Source organism: Myodes glareolus, chromosome 22 (genome assembly GCF_982192425.1).
Source record: "Myodes glareolus chromosome 22, mMyoGla1.1, whole genome shotgun sequence".
NCBI classification, from domain to species: Eukaryota; Metazoa; Chordata; class Mammalia; order Rodentia; family Cricetidae; genus Myodes; species Myodes glareolus.
Window position 1 is genome coordinate 13,507,648 of NC_142047.1, and position 15,356 is coordinate 13,523,003.

Sequence of the window (15,356 nt, forward strand, 5' to 3'; positions counted from 1 at the left end):
TGATCTGATGACCTCTTCTGCCCTCTGAGGGCACCATGCACATTTGTGATGCACGGACATATATACAGGCAAAATACACATAAATAAAGTAAACACATCTGAAAACAACAAAACCATCAGCAGAATAACCATGAGTGAAGCCCACCACTCACTGCTTTGTCTCAGGGTGAGAGAGAATTTTAGGAGGGTGGCAGTGAGCTGAGCCTGCTGTTAGTGGCTGCATAAAAATTACGGGGTGTTGGGAGTGAATCAATAGAATTATTCTCAGTCAGGTCTTACAGTGTTTCTCTGTAACACTAGCACTTAAGAGATGTAGGGCGGAGATAAGGAGTTCAAGGCTAGCCTCCGCTAGGTAAGGCCTTTTTCAAGATATAAAACAAATAGAAAAAAATCAAGAGAAACTACTTTTGACTTTCAAGTCATCAAATTTACCTCACTATTTAACTAAAGGCTGCTGGGGAGAAACTACATAAAGCGTTCTGAATAGGCTCATTTGAGGTTTAATTGCCACACTTAAGATGGCGACGGCCTGCCCCCAAGTCGCACTGTGCGCCACATTAAAAATGGCGACTCACGCGCTCTCGTGGTTCCGGTTCCGGTTCCTGGGTCCGCCCGGCGGCCAGCACGCACTAAGCACACTGGGAGCCGCCATGGCAGACAACCCGGTGTTGGAGCTGTTGCTGCGGCGACTGGAGGCAGCTGATGGCGGCCTGGACAGCGCGGAGTTAGCTACGCAGCTGGGCGTGGAGCACCAGGTGGTGGTGGGCGCCGTGAAGAGCCTGCAGGCTCTGGGTGAGGTGAGCTCGGCGCGTGCCGCTGGCCCGCCTCGCTTTTGCATCTGTGCCCCATTATGACTGGTTATGGGAAACTGCATATAGGTGCGCCGTGGACTGAGCAGGTGGGAAGTCTGGAACGATTAAGGCGAAAGCAAGGAGCTTATAAGGGTGTACAGGACGAGATCGCCCCTAAAGGGGTTGCAGTCTGATGGGGAGGTGCAGATGACCTAGTGATGTGAGGGCTCAGAGAACCAGCTGTGACTCTTGACCTCGTGATACCTGAGTCTGATCCGGTGGAGGAAAATGATGACACTTAGGATATCAATGGCAGGTCATCGGTATCGGGATTAGAGGCCGCAGTGACCATCACAGCAGAATTGTATTGGCTTATAGGGTCCCTCATCCCCATTCATCTCCATATTCGGGCCTTCTTGTGCGCTAGGCAAAGCTGTACCATCAAGATTAAGCTCTAGGCTGTGCTGTAAATTGATCTGTGGACCAGGCTGGCCTCCAATTACAGAGGGCTGAGATTAAGAGCTCACACCTTCAATGCATGACTGTTTTTGTTTGATTGTTTGTGTTTTTTTAAGAATTGTTTATTGGATTTATGTTTATATATGTGTACCTGCTTGAGGAGGAGGCCAGAAGAGGGTGTTGGATTTCCTCTTAAATTACAAACGATTGTGAGCTTCCATGTAGGTGTTGGGAATGAAACCTGGTTCCTCTGTAAGAGCTATTGCTCTTAACCACTGAAACACCTCTCAAGTCCACTTTTTACTTTTTAACTTTTTTTTGTGGGTTTTTATTTTTGTTTTTTCTTACAGACAGGGTCTCTTTACATAGCCCCGGCTATCCTATAACCCGCTATGTAGATCAAGCTGGCTTTGAACTCACTCACAGAGATCTACCTGCCTCTGCTTCTCAGTGCTGGGATATTTTGAAACAGGCTGTCATTTGTCCAGGCTGGCCTTGAACTCACCACATAACTAGACCATTCTGGCCTCGGGCTTTCCATTTTCTTGCGTGAGGTTCTCAAACAGCTGAGATCACAGGTTTTTATTCACCGTGCACAGCCTGATTTGTCTGTCTTTACCTCACAAGCATAGTGGAGGACCATACTAGGAGTTGTCACTAGCGAGGTTGTATTCTTTATATAATCTTTGGGAAGGACTGCCAGGCAAAAGTGAGGGCTGGGGTGGGAGGCTGAGGACCGAGACTGGCAGGTCCCCACACTGACGGACATGGTGTCTGGTGTGGGGAGGCAGGTGACTCGAGGTTCAGGGCAAGGTAGAGGAGCAGGGAGGAAGCCCATCCTTCCAGTATCAGCAAGTGGCCTGTGCTGAAGTGAAGGGCTTGTGGACCACTAAGGAAGCAAGATCCATGCGGCCAAGTTCTGGGCTGTGTATTTGTTGAGCACAAGTTCTGTGGTCTCAGCTGTGTTCTGTAGTCCTTGCCATAATCTCGGGATAATGACATCATTTTTAGGTCTTGCACATAAGACAGATGATGTTCAGTGTAGTTAGGTGACTTACCAGTGTCACACGTACATACTACAGTTCCAGGGTCCTCAGTATTGAGATCAGATCAAGATTACAGTATAGGGCCCAGGGATGCGGCTCTTCGGGTAAAGGCTCCTGCCGTATTAGCCCGACAGCCTGAGTTCAATCCTTGCACACCTGCAATCCCACCACCCCTAGTTAAGTAACAGGAGAATTGCCAGGAAGCTCTTGGCCTAGCGAGTCTAGAGTGTTCAGCACAGCAAAGAGTAAGAGACCCTTCTTCACCAGGAGGTGGTGGCACACACCTTTAATCCCCCCAGCACTCAGGAGGCAGAGGCAGGTGAATCTCTGAGTTCAAGGCAGCCTGGTTTACAGAGCGAGTTCCAAAATATCAGGGGTACACAGAGAAACCCTGACTTAAAAAAACAATCCCCCCCCAGGAGAGAGAGAGACCCTCCCTCAACAAAGTATAAGGCAAGAACTAAAAGCTGTCACCTGAGTCCACACACACACACACACACACATGCACACATTAATAACTTTTAAAAGAAAGTTAAGATGTTGGGTGTGTGGGGTGGCTCAGGCGTTTAATCTCGGTATTCTTTTTTTTTTTTTTTTTTTTTTGGTTTTTCGAGACAGTTTCTCTGTAGCTTTGGTCTTTGGTGCCTGTCCTGGAACTAGCTCTTGTAGACCAGGCTGGCTTCGAACTCACAAAGATCCTCCCACCTCTGCCTCCCGAGTGCTGGGATTAAAGGCGTGCGCCACCACCGTCCGGCTTAATCTCGGTATTCTTAAGCAGAGGCAGGTAGATGTCTGTGAGTTCAAGATTAGATCTATAGAGTGAGTTCTAGGCTAGGCTATCCAGGGCCACATAGTGAAACCTGCCCCATAAATGAGTGAGTGAATGAGTGAATGAATGAATGAATGAATGAGAAAACCATAAGAAGTAGAAGGGGAAAAAAGAAACATCTGTTCATACTTATGTAGGAGTCAGGTCAGGGGCAGGAGGAAGATGGCAATGGAATTGCCCAAGTTCCAGATGGAAATTAAGGAGTCCGAGAAGCTAGTCGACTGGAGACTTGTCTGCTGCTTCTCCAGTGCAGCAGAGTTGTGAATATGCATGACAGTCACAGCCACCACCGCTGAATGGCTGGATTCTCCCCAGGAAACCAAGGCTTCACATAAGCAGCAGGTCTCCACTTGCATGGATGCAATTAAAAGTGCAATTAAAGGCAATCACAAATGGCCTTGATTTATTTTATTTATATGTGTGTGTGTGTGTGTGTGTTTATGCATATGTATAGGTGAGTGAACATGCTCCAGGAAGCTGGAGAAGTCAGATCCCTGGAACTAGGAGTTAGAGGTGAGCCACTCTGTGTGGTATAAGAGCAGTACATGCTCTTGACTGCTGAGGCGTCTCTTCAGCTCTGGGGTGTTTGCATCTCTGGCTCAATGCTGTAGAGGTGGTGGTGGTGGTTTTGACCACATGTACAGTGTCACTCATTTCCTTGCAGGTTATTGAGGCTGAGCTTCGTTCCACCAAGTGCTGGGAGCTGACTGCTGAGGGTGAGGAGATTGCTCGGGAGGGCAGCCATGAGGCCCGTGTGTTTAGAAGCATCCCTCTTGAGGGCCTGGTGCAGAGTGAGCTAATGGTAGGGCCCAGGGCTGGGGTCCAGGGAGGGCATGGGATGCCGGTGGCCCTGGTATACAGTACTCATCACAGTCCCACTTCCCTAGCGACACCCCAGTGGCAAAGTGGGCTTCAGCAAGGCCATGTCCAACAAGTGGATCCGAGTGGACAAGAGTGCAGCTGATGGACCCCGGGTGTTCCAAGTGGTAAGTCCTGTGTGCAGATGACCAGGCAGGCTGGAGGAAGATGGAAGGACGGGTGGGACAGACGCCAGCCCTCATTCCCTTTGTCCTGTGACAGGTGGACAGTATAGAGGATGAGGTCCAGAGGCGATTGCAGCTGGTCCAGGCAGGCCAGGCTGAGAAGCTGGCTGAAAAGGAGAGGAATGAGCTCCGGAAGAGGAAGCTGCTGACCGAAGTGTGAGTGACTGCAAAGCCTAAGCCCTTTCGCTCGTGTGGTACTGTGAGGATGGAGGGGCTGCCTAGCCCATATCCAGTTGCTGCTGCTGTCAGTCTTCACCAGACCCCATTTTTTTCAGGGTTTTGTTACTGTTGTTTAGTTCTTTGGTTCCTTGGTTTTGAGACAGGATCCTTCTGTGTATCCCTGGCTTGCCTGATGTTAACTATGTAGTTCAGGCTATCCTCAAATTTACAGAGATCTGCCTGTTTCTACCTCCCTAGTGCTGGGTTAGAGGCATGGACCTAGCCCTCTGCAGGGCTTTGAGTGTGTACTGGGCTCAGGCAGCCCTTGGGCCTTTGCTCTTGCTGCACCTGCTGCTGAGAAATGTGTACCTTCCAGGCAGCCAGCCAGCCAATTAGATTCCTGCTTGTGCATCATTTAAGACGACCGCACTGAGCCAGATTTGATGCTGCATACTTGTTCAGGGAGACAGGAGAGTTTTGGTCTGGCCTACACAGTGAAGCCTGCCTCGTAGAACCTCTTAGAGCCTAGGGTTGTAGGGCTATACCCAATGGAAGTCTAGCCCCTGTATTTTGTTAGCTAAAGTTTATGGCTTGGCCAACTCACTTGGCCTTCCCCAGTCTCAGCGTCCTTACTTGTAAAATCCTTCTCATAGGGTTATGTGTTTTTGTTTTTGTTTTTTTATTTGTTTGTTTATAAAAATTTCCACTTCCTCCCCTCCTCCCCATACCCTTCCACTCCCCCCACTCCCTCTCCTCCTCCCTCTCCAGTCCAAAGAGCAGTCAGGGTTTCCTGCCCTGTGGGAAGTTCAAGTTCCTCCCCCCTCGCTCCAGGCCTAGGAAGGTGAGCATCCAAACAGACTAGGATCCCAAACAGCCAGTACATGCAGACGAAACAAGACCCAGTGCCATTGTCAATGGCTTCTCAGTCAGCCCCCATGTCAGCCACATTCAGAGAATCCGGTTTGATCACATGCTCATTCAGTCCCAGTCCAGCTAGCCTTGGTGAGCTCTCATTCGATCAGTCCCCTTGTATTAGTGAGTGAACACACCCCTCGCGGTCCTGATTTCCTTTTTCATTTTCTCCCTCCTTCTGCTCCTCATTTGGACCTTGGGGGGCTCAGTCCGGTGCTCCAATGTGGGTCTCCGTCTGTATCGCCGTCCATCGTCGGATGAAGGTTCCCTCTGGTCCTGCCTATCTTGCTCATGTTTTCCCTCCTTCTGCTTCTCATTTGGATCTAGGGAGTTAAGGCCAGTGTTCCAATATGTGTCTCTGTCTCTATCTCCATCCATCGCCAGATGAAGGTTCTCTCTGGATAGAACTCCTCCTTTGTTTTTGTTTTTAAAAGCAAATAAGGACACTGTGGAATACAGTGCCAAACGCCTTTAATTTCAGCCTTTACTATGTAACATTACCTTCTTTAGAATAAACAAAGACGTAAGTAAGTAGAGCAGGTTCTGGGATGTAGCTTGGTTGATTAGTATGCACTAAGCCCTAGTTGATCCTTAGCACCACATAAACCCAGTGTGTCGTAGGCCTGTAGTTCTAGCATATAGGAGGTGGAAGCCGGAGGTTAAGGTATTTCTTGACTGGGATACATGGAGTCCTTTAAAACAAGAACTAACAGCCTAAAACCAGAGTGACTCAATGATCTGGGATTAACATTCAATGGCAAATTGAAGGAAGGCTCTCGAACTGACAGAAATGTCTCTTCTATGTTCACAGGATCCTGAAAACCTACTGGGTGAGCAAGGGCAAGGCCTTCAGCACAAGTGTGTCCAAGCAGGAGGCAGAGCTGAGCCCAGAGATGATCTCCAGGTGGGATAAGGAGACCCTAGGGTAGAGGCTGTGGGGAGGTCTGGACAGACCTTCTCATATCTTTGTATCTTGACTTTCCCCTCCCACAGTGGCTCCTGGAGGGACCGGCCTTTCAAACCCTATAACTTCTCTGCCCAAGGGGTGCTCCCAGACAGTGGCCATCTGCACCCCTTGCTCAAGGTCCGCTCCCAGTTCCGACAGATCTTCCTGGAGATGGGGTGAGCACAGGGCCTGGGGTGGGGTGTGGCAGCTACTGGCACAGGCAGAACAGCCAGTCCGTGTCTCCTGCAGGTTCACGGAGATGCCTACGGACAACTTCATTGAGAGCTCCTTCTGGAACTTCGATGCCCTCTTCCAGCCTCAGCAGCACCCAGCACGGGACCAACACGACACCTTCTTCCTGAGAGGTCGGTGCCTGGGAGCCTCGCCAAGGTCTGGGGGGAGCTTTAGGGAAGAGGTATCTCATTTCCTAAAATGAAATCTGACCTTACTGTAGTCAGCGAGGCCCTGGCAGCCGGTTCCATGCCCTAGTAATTTCTCTCCATTGTGCCTAGACTCTGCTTTCTGAACATGCCAGACTGCTGCCTGCCGTGGGGCCGTGACCTGTGTTGTACCTGTACTAGCCACCCAGAGTTAGTTTTTGGTTTTTGTTTTTTTAAGAGAGGGTTTCACTATGTAGCCTTGGCTGGCCTGGAGCTCATGTAGATGAGGCTCGGCTGGAACTCACAGGAGTTCCCCTGCCTCTGCCTTGTTAAGGCTGGGCTTAAAGGTATATGCCACAATCCATGGCAGTATTTATTTTATTCAGAACTTCATTGGCTGTTTGGAACTCACTGTGCAGACCAGGCTGGTCTCAGACTCACAAAGATACACCTGTTTCTGCCTTCCTAGTTTGGACTAATGGCATGTGCCACCATGCCTAGCATGTCACAGATTTTTAATGCCACTTAAGGGCTGGGGTGTGGCTCATCAGTTTATCATCAGTTTAGCACTTAGTACATATGAGAACCTGGATTCTGTTTGTCTCTGGCATAAATAAATAAATAGCTGAGAGCCAGCCTGGCTGTCACCTCCCCTCTCTCACCACCATGTGAATTCTCAAGGATTTGTTTGGGGTCGGAATCCTGTTCACTAAACTGAGGCATGTATGTGAGCTGGAGAAAAAGCTCAGCAGTGAAGAGCGCTTGCTGCTTTTGCAGAGGGCCCTAGTTTAGTTCCCAGCATCTGTGTTGGAAGCTCACAACAACCTCCAACTCCAGCTCTGAGCAATCTGATACCTTCTGAGCTCCTCAGGCACCCAATGTCATGTGCATATACCTAGACATAGACACACAGGCATATAACACAGGCATATACATAATTGAAAAATAAAAGTAAATCTTTAAATAGAAGCGTGTTGTCCTTAGTTTTAGAAATGTCCATCACCTCCCCTCCCTCCCTCCCTCCCTCCCATCCTCCCCCCCACCTCCCTCTTTCCCTTCCTTTCTTTTTGGTTATTGTTGTCTTTCTCAGTTTGTCTTCCACTGTAGCCGAGGCTGGTTTTGAACTTATGTCAGTCCTCGTGCCTCAGCTTCTTAAGTGCTAAGACCTTCTTGCCTTACTATTGTGGATTGTTTTGTTTTGAGACAGGGTCCTACTCTAGTCTAGGCTGGCCCATAAGTCACTATGTAACCATGACTGATCTCAGTCTTTGTCCTTCTGCCTCAGCCTCCAGCATGATGGGGTTGTAAGTGTGACCACCATGGCCAATTATTTGTTTCCTCTGTGTGTATGCTGCTGCTGCTGCTCGAGATGGAACCCAAGCAGTTCTGGAAGTTCTGTCACTAATTACAGGCCAGCCCCTTTAGAGTTATATGAGTGGCTTCTCACAGTGGTGGTCTTCTCCCCTAGGAGGTGAACAGATGAACTCCCTAGGTGACCATTGCCAGTTTAGTAGCAGTGATCTTGCTGTTGTCATGGTACCCAAAACTCATCTTCTACTCCATTGTTGTAAACCTTCCAATGACAGGAAGTAGTACTATTAGCCCCTCATTTACAGTTGAGGAAACTGAGGCATAGAAAGCACATCACTTGTCTAGGGCAACAGAGCTGGTACATGCTAAAGACTTATCCAAGCACCAAAGCTATGGTGTGAACATTCCCAGAGAATTCACATGCGTGAGCTGGGTGTGGTGGCTCTTCCCAGTCACCAGCACTCAGCATGCTGAGCAGGGGAAATGATACATTCCCCAAAAGGAGAGAAACTTGTTTTGTTTATTTGCTTCTGGGTGGGTGGGGTACATCTTAGTGTTAGAGCACTTGCCAAACCTGAGGAAGGCCCTGGGTTCTAGGAAGCATTGGGCGGGGGGGAATCACATATTTCTTGAACAAGGCCTCTCTGAAGACCCTCCTGAATGGCGACATTGCTGCTGATGAGCTGAGTCAGCCCTGAGTAGAGCAGAAGTCCCTGTCCCCAGGGAGATCCACTTCCTGACTAGGTGTCCTGAGGAATCTGGTGGGGCAGGAGGCAGAAACCACTGCAGAGTGTGTGCCTGCAGGGCTAGGGAGGCTTTGCTCAGATACTAGTGTGTGCCTGCAGGGCTAGGGAGGCTGTGCTCAGATACTAGTGTGTGCCTGCAGGGCTAGGCAGGCTGTGCTCAGATACTAGTGTGTGCCTGCAGGGCTAGGCAGGCTGTGGTCATTTCAGTCCTAGGCAAGCTGGGGTGGTAGCACACATGTTTAATCCCAGCATTCTGGAGGCAGAGACAGGTGGATCTCTTGAGTTCAAGGCCAGCCTGCTCTACAGAGGGAGTTCCAGGCCCACCAGAGCTGCAGTGAATCCCAGTTTTTAAAAAAAGTCCTCAACAAAGACAAGGAAGTAAGGAAGAGAAGGGTGTGAACCCTCTAGCTCGAAGCTGTAGCCAGTGCAAGGTTCTGAGGCTGAAATGTCAGTTGGTGACCCTGGAACTTGAGGCCACGGCCAAGTAGGATGGGAGGAGACCAGAGCAGGAGGTAACGGGTCAGAGCCAGAGGGAAACTCGGGCTGTTACACAGTGAAGAGGAAAGCATGGGGAACTAGGGGTTCTAGATGAATATGTCATCATCTTAGGAGTGCCAGGTACCTCCAGCTGCTGGGGCACTGGAGCTTCCTTGGAAACATGCCTGACTGATGTGCAGTAGCTTCTGAGATGCTCATTGATCGCATGTCTCTGTCCTGCCTAGATCCCGCTGAGGCCCTGCAGCTCCCAATGGACTATGTTCAGCGGGTGAAACGGACCCACTCCCAGGGTGGCTATGGCTCACAGGGGTGAGGCAGAAGCAGGACTCGGACTGAGGAGGGGCAGGAGGCTGGGGTTCCAGGGCCGCAGGGCAGACTATTACTTTTTTTTTTTTTTAAAGCTACAAGTATAACTGGAAGCTAGAAGAGGCCCGGAAAAACCTGCTTCGCACTCACACCACAGCAGCCAGTGCCCGCGCCCTCTACTGCTTAGCCCAGAAGGTACAATTTGGCCTGCGCAGGGTGGGTGGTTGGTATTGTCCTATAAACCTTCTGACCCGTGCCAGGATCAGGCCTCATCTGGCTGTCACCTCTTCTCTCCAGAAACCCTTCACACCAGCCAAGTACTTCTCCATTGATCGTGTGTTCCGGAATGAGACGCTGGATGCCACCCACTTGGCTGAGTTCCACCAGATAGAGGGTGTAGTAGCCGACCATGGACTGACCCTGGGCCACCTCATGGGTGTGCTGAGGGAGTTCTTCACCAAGCTGGGTGAGCAGGCAAGCCACTCCAGACAGGAAGTGTTTGGGGTCCCTGAGAGGGTGCCTCTTGGGTCATCAGCCTGCTTTGGCCAACCCCTACAGGAATCACCCAGTTGCGCTTCAAACCAGCCTACAACCCCTACACAGAGCCCAGCATGGAAGTGTTCAGCTACCACCAAGGTCAGGGGTGGGAAAGTGATTGCGGAGCGGGGTCTGAGGGGCCTCACATTTGACCTGGGTCACCCTCTTTCCTAAGCTCCTAACCTAACTTCCCATTCTCTGGGCACTATCACCCACATGTATTCTCTGATCTCCTCTTTATCCCCACAGGTCTAAAGAAATGGGTAGAAGTTGGCAACTCTGGGGTTTTCCGCCCTGAGATGCTCTTGCCCATGGGGCTCCCCGAGAATGTGTCTGTTATTGCTTGGGGTCTCTCCCTGGAGCGGTAAGTGCCCAGACTGGAGCTTGGGGCTTGGGATGACCCTGTCATTCACTTGTTCATACCTCTGACAGTTCTTTAATAGGAACACCCAGCTTTGTGCTGGGCCCTGAGCTGTGAACACCACAGCATATTTCCTCAATACCATGCAACCTGAATCCTAGTAGAAAAGGAAGGGCAACTAACAGGGCCAATAAGGAAACTCAGAAGGCCAGAATGTTGATGGCAGGAAGTGCCATAGAGAGGATAAAGCAGGACTGAGGAGACTAGTTGGTCAAGAAGGCTTCACGGAGGCCCAGGAAGCAGTGAAGTTTGCTCGCAGGATGTACCAGACAGAAGGCGTAGCTTGTGCAAAGGCTCGGAATCTAGATTCAGCATGGGGTGTGCCAGCAGAGTGGGGAGTGGGGGGTAAGATGAGCTTGGAAGTGACTGGGCCAATGGTACATCCTTTTCACCATGGGGAAGACTTTCTCTTCTGAGAAAGATGGGAGCCTCTGAGGAGCAAAAGATAGCCTATTCTGACTTAGTGTTAAACTGTTCCTTCTCTCAGCCCAACGATGATCAAGTATGGCATCAATAACATCCGAGAGCTGGTGGGCCACAAGGTGAACCTGCAGATGGTATATGACAGCCCTGTGTGCCGCCTGGATGTCGAGCCCAGGTCTTCACAGACACAGGAGGCTGCGTGATATAGGCTGCCCCAGAGAGCTCTGTCCAGTCCCTGTGCATCCCCCAGCGGTGACCTTGCTAATATTTATGAGGCCTCTGTGAGGCTAGCTCACTCCCTCTGCTCACCCACCCAGGGGCAGGGTCCTGAGTGCAGGAAGCAGGTTTCTTGTGCTGGCCTTTGGTGGTGCGTGTAGTGTTCTTGTAAGGGTGGATTTGGGCCCTGCGGGTCAGCTGTTGTCTAATAAAGTAGGCACTTTCTCTTGTGCAGTGCCTTTTGTTAGGATTCTTTGTTGTTGTTCATTTCATTAGGTGACTTGTGGGCCTTGCCTTGCTTGGTGGGAGAAAACTGGGTGACAGTTCCTGGTCTGTTGGTCTGGGAGTCAGGGTTTTGGATCCTCCATGGTCTGAGATTCTAGAAGGTCCCAGGCAACCCAGGCAGGTCTGTGATTCCACTCAACATTTATTTTTAATGGATGTGTGCCTATCTGTTCAGGTGCATGTGGAAAACAACCTTGGGTGTCATTCTTAGGAACACTGTCCATGTCCTGTATGACAGGGAAGCTCCAGGGACCTTCCTGCCTCCATCTCTCCAGCTCTGGCATTATAAATGCACATCCCTTTTTTTTTTTTTTTTTTTTATGTGGATCGAACTCATACACAGCAAGCTCCTGGCATTTACTAGTCACTGACTGGTGCCCAGTCCTCGTCTACTGAATAACTGAAACTCCTCTTGATGAAAGGACCCTTTAGTGGGTGATGGCCTAAAGCCAGCATTCCCATGCTTGGTAGGAGCAAGGCTGTGGGGTGAGAAGCTGCTCTTAGTTTTCCCCCTAATGATCAAATCTCCCAGTACTGGAGCAGCTGAAGCGGGGCATCATGAGTTTGAGGCCAGCCTAGGCCATGTACTTAGACTGGAAAAAAGAGATTCATGAACTCTGAGGAAAGAGTTACATAAAGCTTCATGCACCTGCACTTTAACTTGCTTTTCTGGGACTGCCTGTTTGTTTGTTTTTTATGATTATGGTCGTTTTGTCTGCATATATGTCTTAATTTTTAGGCCGGGTGGTGGTGGTGCGCGACTTTAATCACAGCTGTCAGGAGGCAGAGGCAGGCAGATTTCTGAGTTTGATGCCAGCCTGGTCTACATAGGTTATCACTATAGCCCAGGCTTGCCTCAAATTTAAGATTTCTGCCTCAGCCTCCCAAGTACTGAAATTATAGATGCATGTCACAACACTTAGATTTCTTTCTTTCCTCCTTCCTTGCTTCCTTCCTTTTTTTCAAGACAGGATTTCTTTGTGTAGCCTCAGCTGTCCTGAAATTAGCCCAGTAAACAAGGCTGGCCTCGAACTTAGATTTGCCTGCTTCTGCCTCCCAAACTCTGGATTGAAGGTGTGCACCACTGCCTGACAGCACTTAGGTTTATTGCCTCCTGTCAATAAATTTTAGGATCTGCCAGATGTTTATCTTTGTAACTTTTACAACAGTGTTATTTTAGATTTTTATCACAGCAGTAATAAACGGGGATGTGTTTTGAGAGTGCCAGTTTTTCAGCCAGGTGGTAGTATATGCCTTTGATTCCAGCACTCGGGATATAGAGGCAGGTGGATTTCTGAGGCTAGCCTGATAGACAGAGCCGGTTCCAGGATAGCCAGGGCTACACACAGAAACTCTGACTCCCAAAAATAAATGAAGGAGAGTACCAGTTTTTCCATTGCCTAGCTGGTAAAAATCCAGATTCATAGTCATTTTCCACAAAATGTAGGTGTCAAGATATGTCCCAGTTTGGTGTGTAGTTACACGACTGCTCGGCTCAGAAGAGTTATATAGTGTGACTGCGGCTTTCCTTCATGCCTCCTTTATGTGGACAGGTGTAACACACCAGGCCTTTGCTCCTGTTGCAGTGTCTTGTTTATGGCCGCTTGTAGGTCCTTGCTGTCCTGCCAGAGAACTTCTAGTGCTGCTGATCCTGAGCTGGTTTCCGGGCCTTCGCATGCATCCATTCCAATTTATTACCCATTTGTGTGTTCTGTGTTGGTGATCAAACCCAGGGTGTGTGTTATAGACAAATGCTCTAACTGAATTATATCCTCAGGTTTAGCTCCCTTTTTTGAGACAGGGCTTCTGTGTTGCCCAGACTGGCCCCGGCTCCTGGGCCTAAGTAATTTTGCTTCAGTTATCCAAACAGCAGGGACCACAGGTATGTTCTAGCCTCAGTATTTTAGATTGGGTTTTTTCTTGAGTCTGGGTCAGCCCATTTTGTTCAGATTGGCCTGAAACTGGAGATCCTCCTACCTCAGCCCCCAAAAGCTGGGTTACAGGCATTCCTAGATGGCATGTTGAGTTCCATGCCAGCCTGAGCTGCACAATGCCATATTTGAAAATGTAGGGAGCAGTAGTGACACACGCCTTTAATCCCAGCACTCAGAAGGCAGAAGCAGGTGTGTCTCTGTGAGTTCAAAGCCAGCCTGGTCAAGGATAACCAGGACTACACAATGAGACTCTGTCTTGAAAAAACTAAAAAGAGGGCTGGAGCAATGGCTCAGTGGTTAAGAGCACTGGCTGCTCTTCCAGAGGTCCTGAGTTCAGTTCCCAGCAACCACATAGTGGCTCACAACCATCTGCAATGAGATGTGGCGCCCTCCTCTGGCATGCGGGCATACATGGAGGCAGAATGTTGTATTCATAATAAATAAATAAATTTAAAAAAAACAACTAAAAAGAAAAAGAAAGAAAAGAAAAATCCAGGGGATAGAGGAAGCCCTAAGTGAGTACAGTTCTGATTTGTATTTTGATGTGGACATGGAGGAATCCAAGACCAACTGACTCATTACCTGTATGGGCCAGGCCCTAGAGGAATGAATGGCAGCTCCTCTTCCAGAGCCTCAGTATGACTGTTTATGGGTAATTAATGTGTGTAAAGATTAGCAACTTTGGCTTACTCTCCAGATGTGTACAGGCTAAGATTGCTCACCCACAGATACCTCCTACCAAAATTAGCTAAGCCTTGTGCTGTACATAATAAAGAACCGAGGTTCCAATCCACAGCCATAGCTCTAGAGAACTCTACCTGATCCCATTCTTCTGTTCCTCACCAGCACTCAAGCTGCTGGGTATGTGGCATTAAAAAAAAAAAAAAAAAAAAAAAAGGTTGGAGAGGTAGTTTAGTGGCTAAAGTGGCTAAGATACTGGTTGCTTTTTCGAGGACATAAGTCCAATTTCAAACACCCATGTGGTGACTCACAATTGTAATTCCAGTCCCAGGGAATCTGGATCCCTCTTCTGACCTCTATGGGCACCAGGCACACATGTTGTACAGAAATATGTGCAGGCAAAACATTTATGTGTATGGGCACAAAAACTATATTAAAAAAATTTAAAGACAAGAGATCCCTCCAGATGGCAGTGTGAGTAAAAGCACTTGCAAAGTCTTCCATCCCAGTGACCTACAAAGTGGAAGGAAGTAGTGGAACCCTCCAGGCTGAACTTCCTCCCAGTGGGGAAGTCAGAGTTGGCACATGCACACACACAAGTAGGTTAAATGTATAAAAATTCACCTGAGTTCAATTTCCACCACTCACATGGCAGCTCACAGCTTCTGTAACTCCGGTTCCAGGAGAGCTGACACCCTCACACAGACACACATGCAGGCAAAATACCAATGCATATAAAATAAAAATATATTTAAAAAAATTACAGCCTGGAGTGGGTGGTGCACGCTTTTAATCCCAATACTCTGGAGGTAGAGGTAGGCAGATCTCTGAGTTCGAGGCCAGCCTGGTGTACAAAGTGAATTCCAGGACAGTCAGGGTTACATAGAAAAACCTTGCTTCACAAAAAAATGAATAAATAAATAAATGTCGCAGGTTATCATTAGCCGTGGGGATGCCTGCCTTTAATTTACCACTCTGGAAGCAGATGCACGCTGATCTCTGTAGTCAGTGACAGCCTGGTTTATGTAAGAGTCCTAGGCCAGGACATTGTGGGTGGGACCCTGTTTCAGAAGAATTTGAAAAAAATTGTAGAACAGAGGGGCGGAACGCCGATGTACAGTATGAGTTTGTCAGACTGTAATCGGAGTGCCACAGGTGACCTCGAGTCCCGCAAATGCTCTCTTCGACCTTAGTCGCACAGGGTCGCCAGTGCGCGCTGGACCAGCATAACTCCACTGGCGCCTAACCGCACGCGGGGCCTTCTGTAAAGCTTGGGGGCGGGGCCAGGGAGTAATTCAACGCGGGGCGGGGCGTGCCAGAAGGCGGAGCGTGCGCAGAGGGCGGGGCGTAGCAGAAGGTGGGGCGTGCGCAGGGGACAAGGGCGTGCAGAGGGCGGGGCGTAGCAGGGGACCAGCGTGCTCAGAAGGCGGGGC

At 49.3% G+C, this 15,356-nt stretch overlaps 1 protein-coding gene across 1 annotated transcript; it reads left to right on the forward strand.

Moving 5' to 3' along the window:
- The first annotated feature begins 613 nt into the window (after nt 1–613).
- On the forward strand, nt 614–11,273 carry Farsa (phenylalanyl-tRNA synthetase subunit alpha). The gene is made up of 13 exons (XM_048434702.3): nt 614–797; nt 3,790–3,927; nt 4,013–4,111; nt 4,206–4,324; nt 6,051–6,143; nt 6,233–6,361; nt 6,435–6,550; nt 9,345–9,429; nt 9,522–9,621; nt 9,724–9,892; nt 9,985–10,062; nt 10,213–10,327; nt 10,872–11,273. The coding sequence occupies exons 1-13, from the start codon at nt 651–653 to the stop codon at nt 11,008–11,010; spliced, it is 1,527 nt and encodes a 508-aa protein (XP_048290659.3). The 5' UTR covers nt 614–650; the 3' UTR covers nt 11,011–11,273.
- The last annotated feature ends 4,083 nt before the right edge of the window (nt 11,274–15,356 follow it).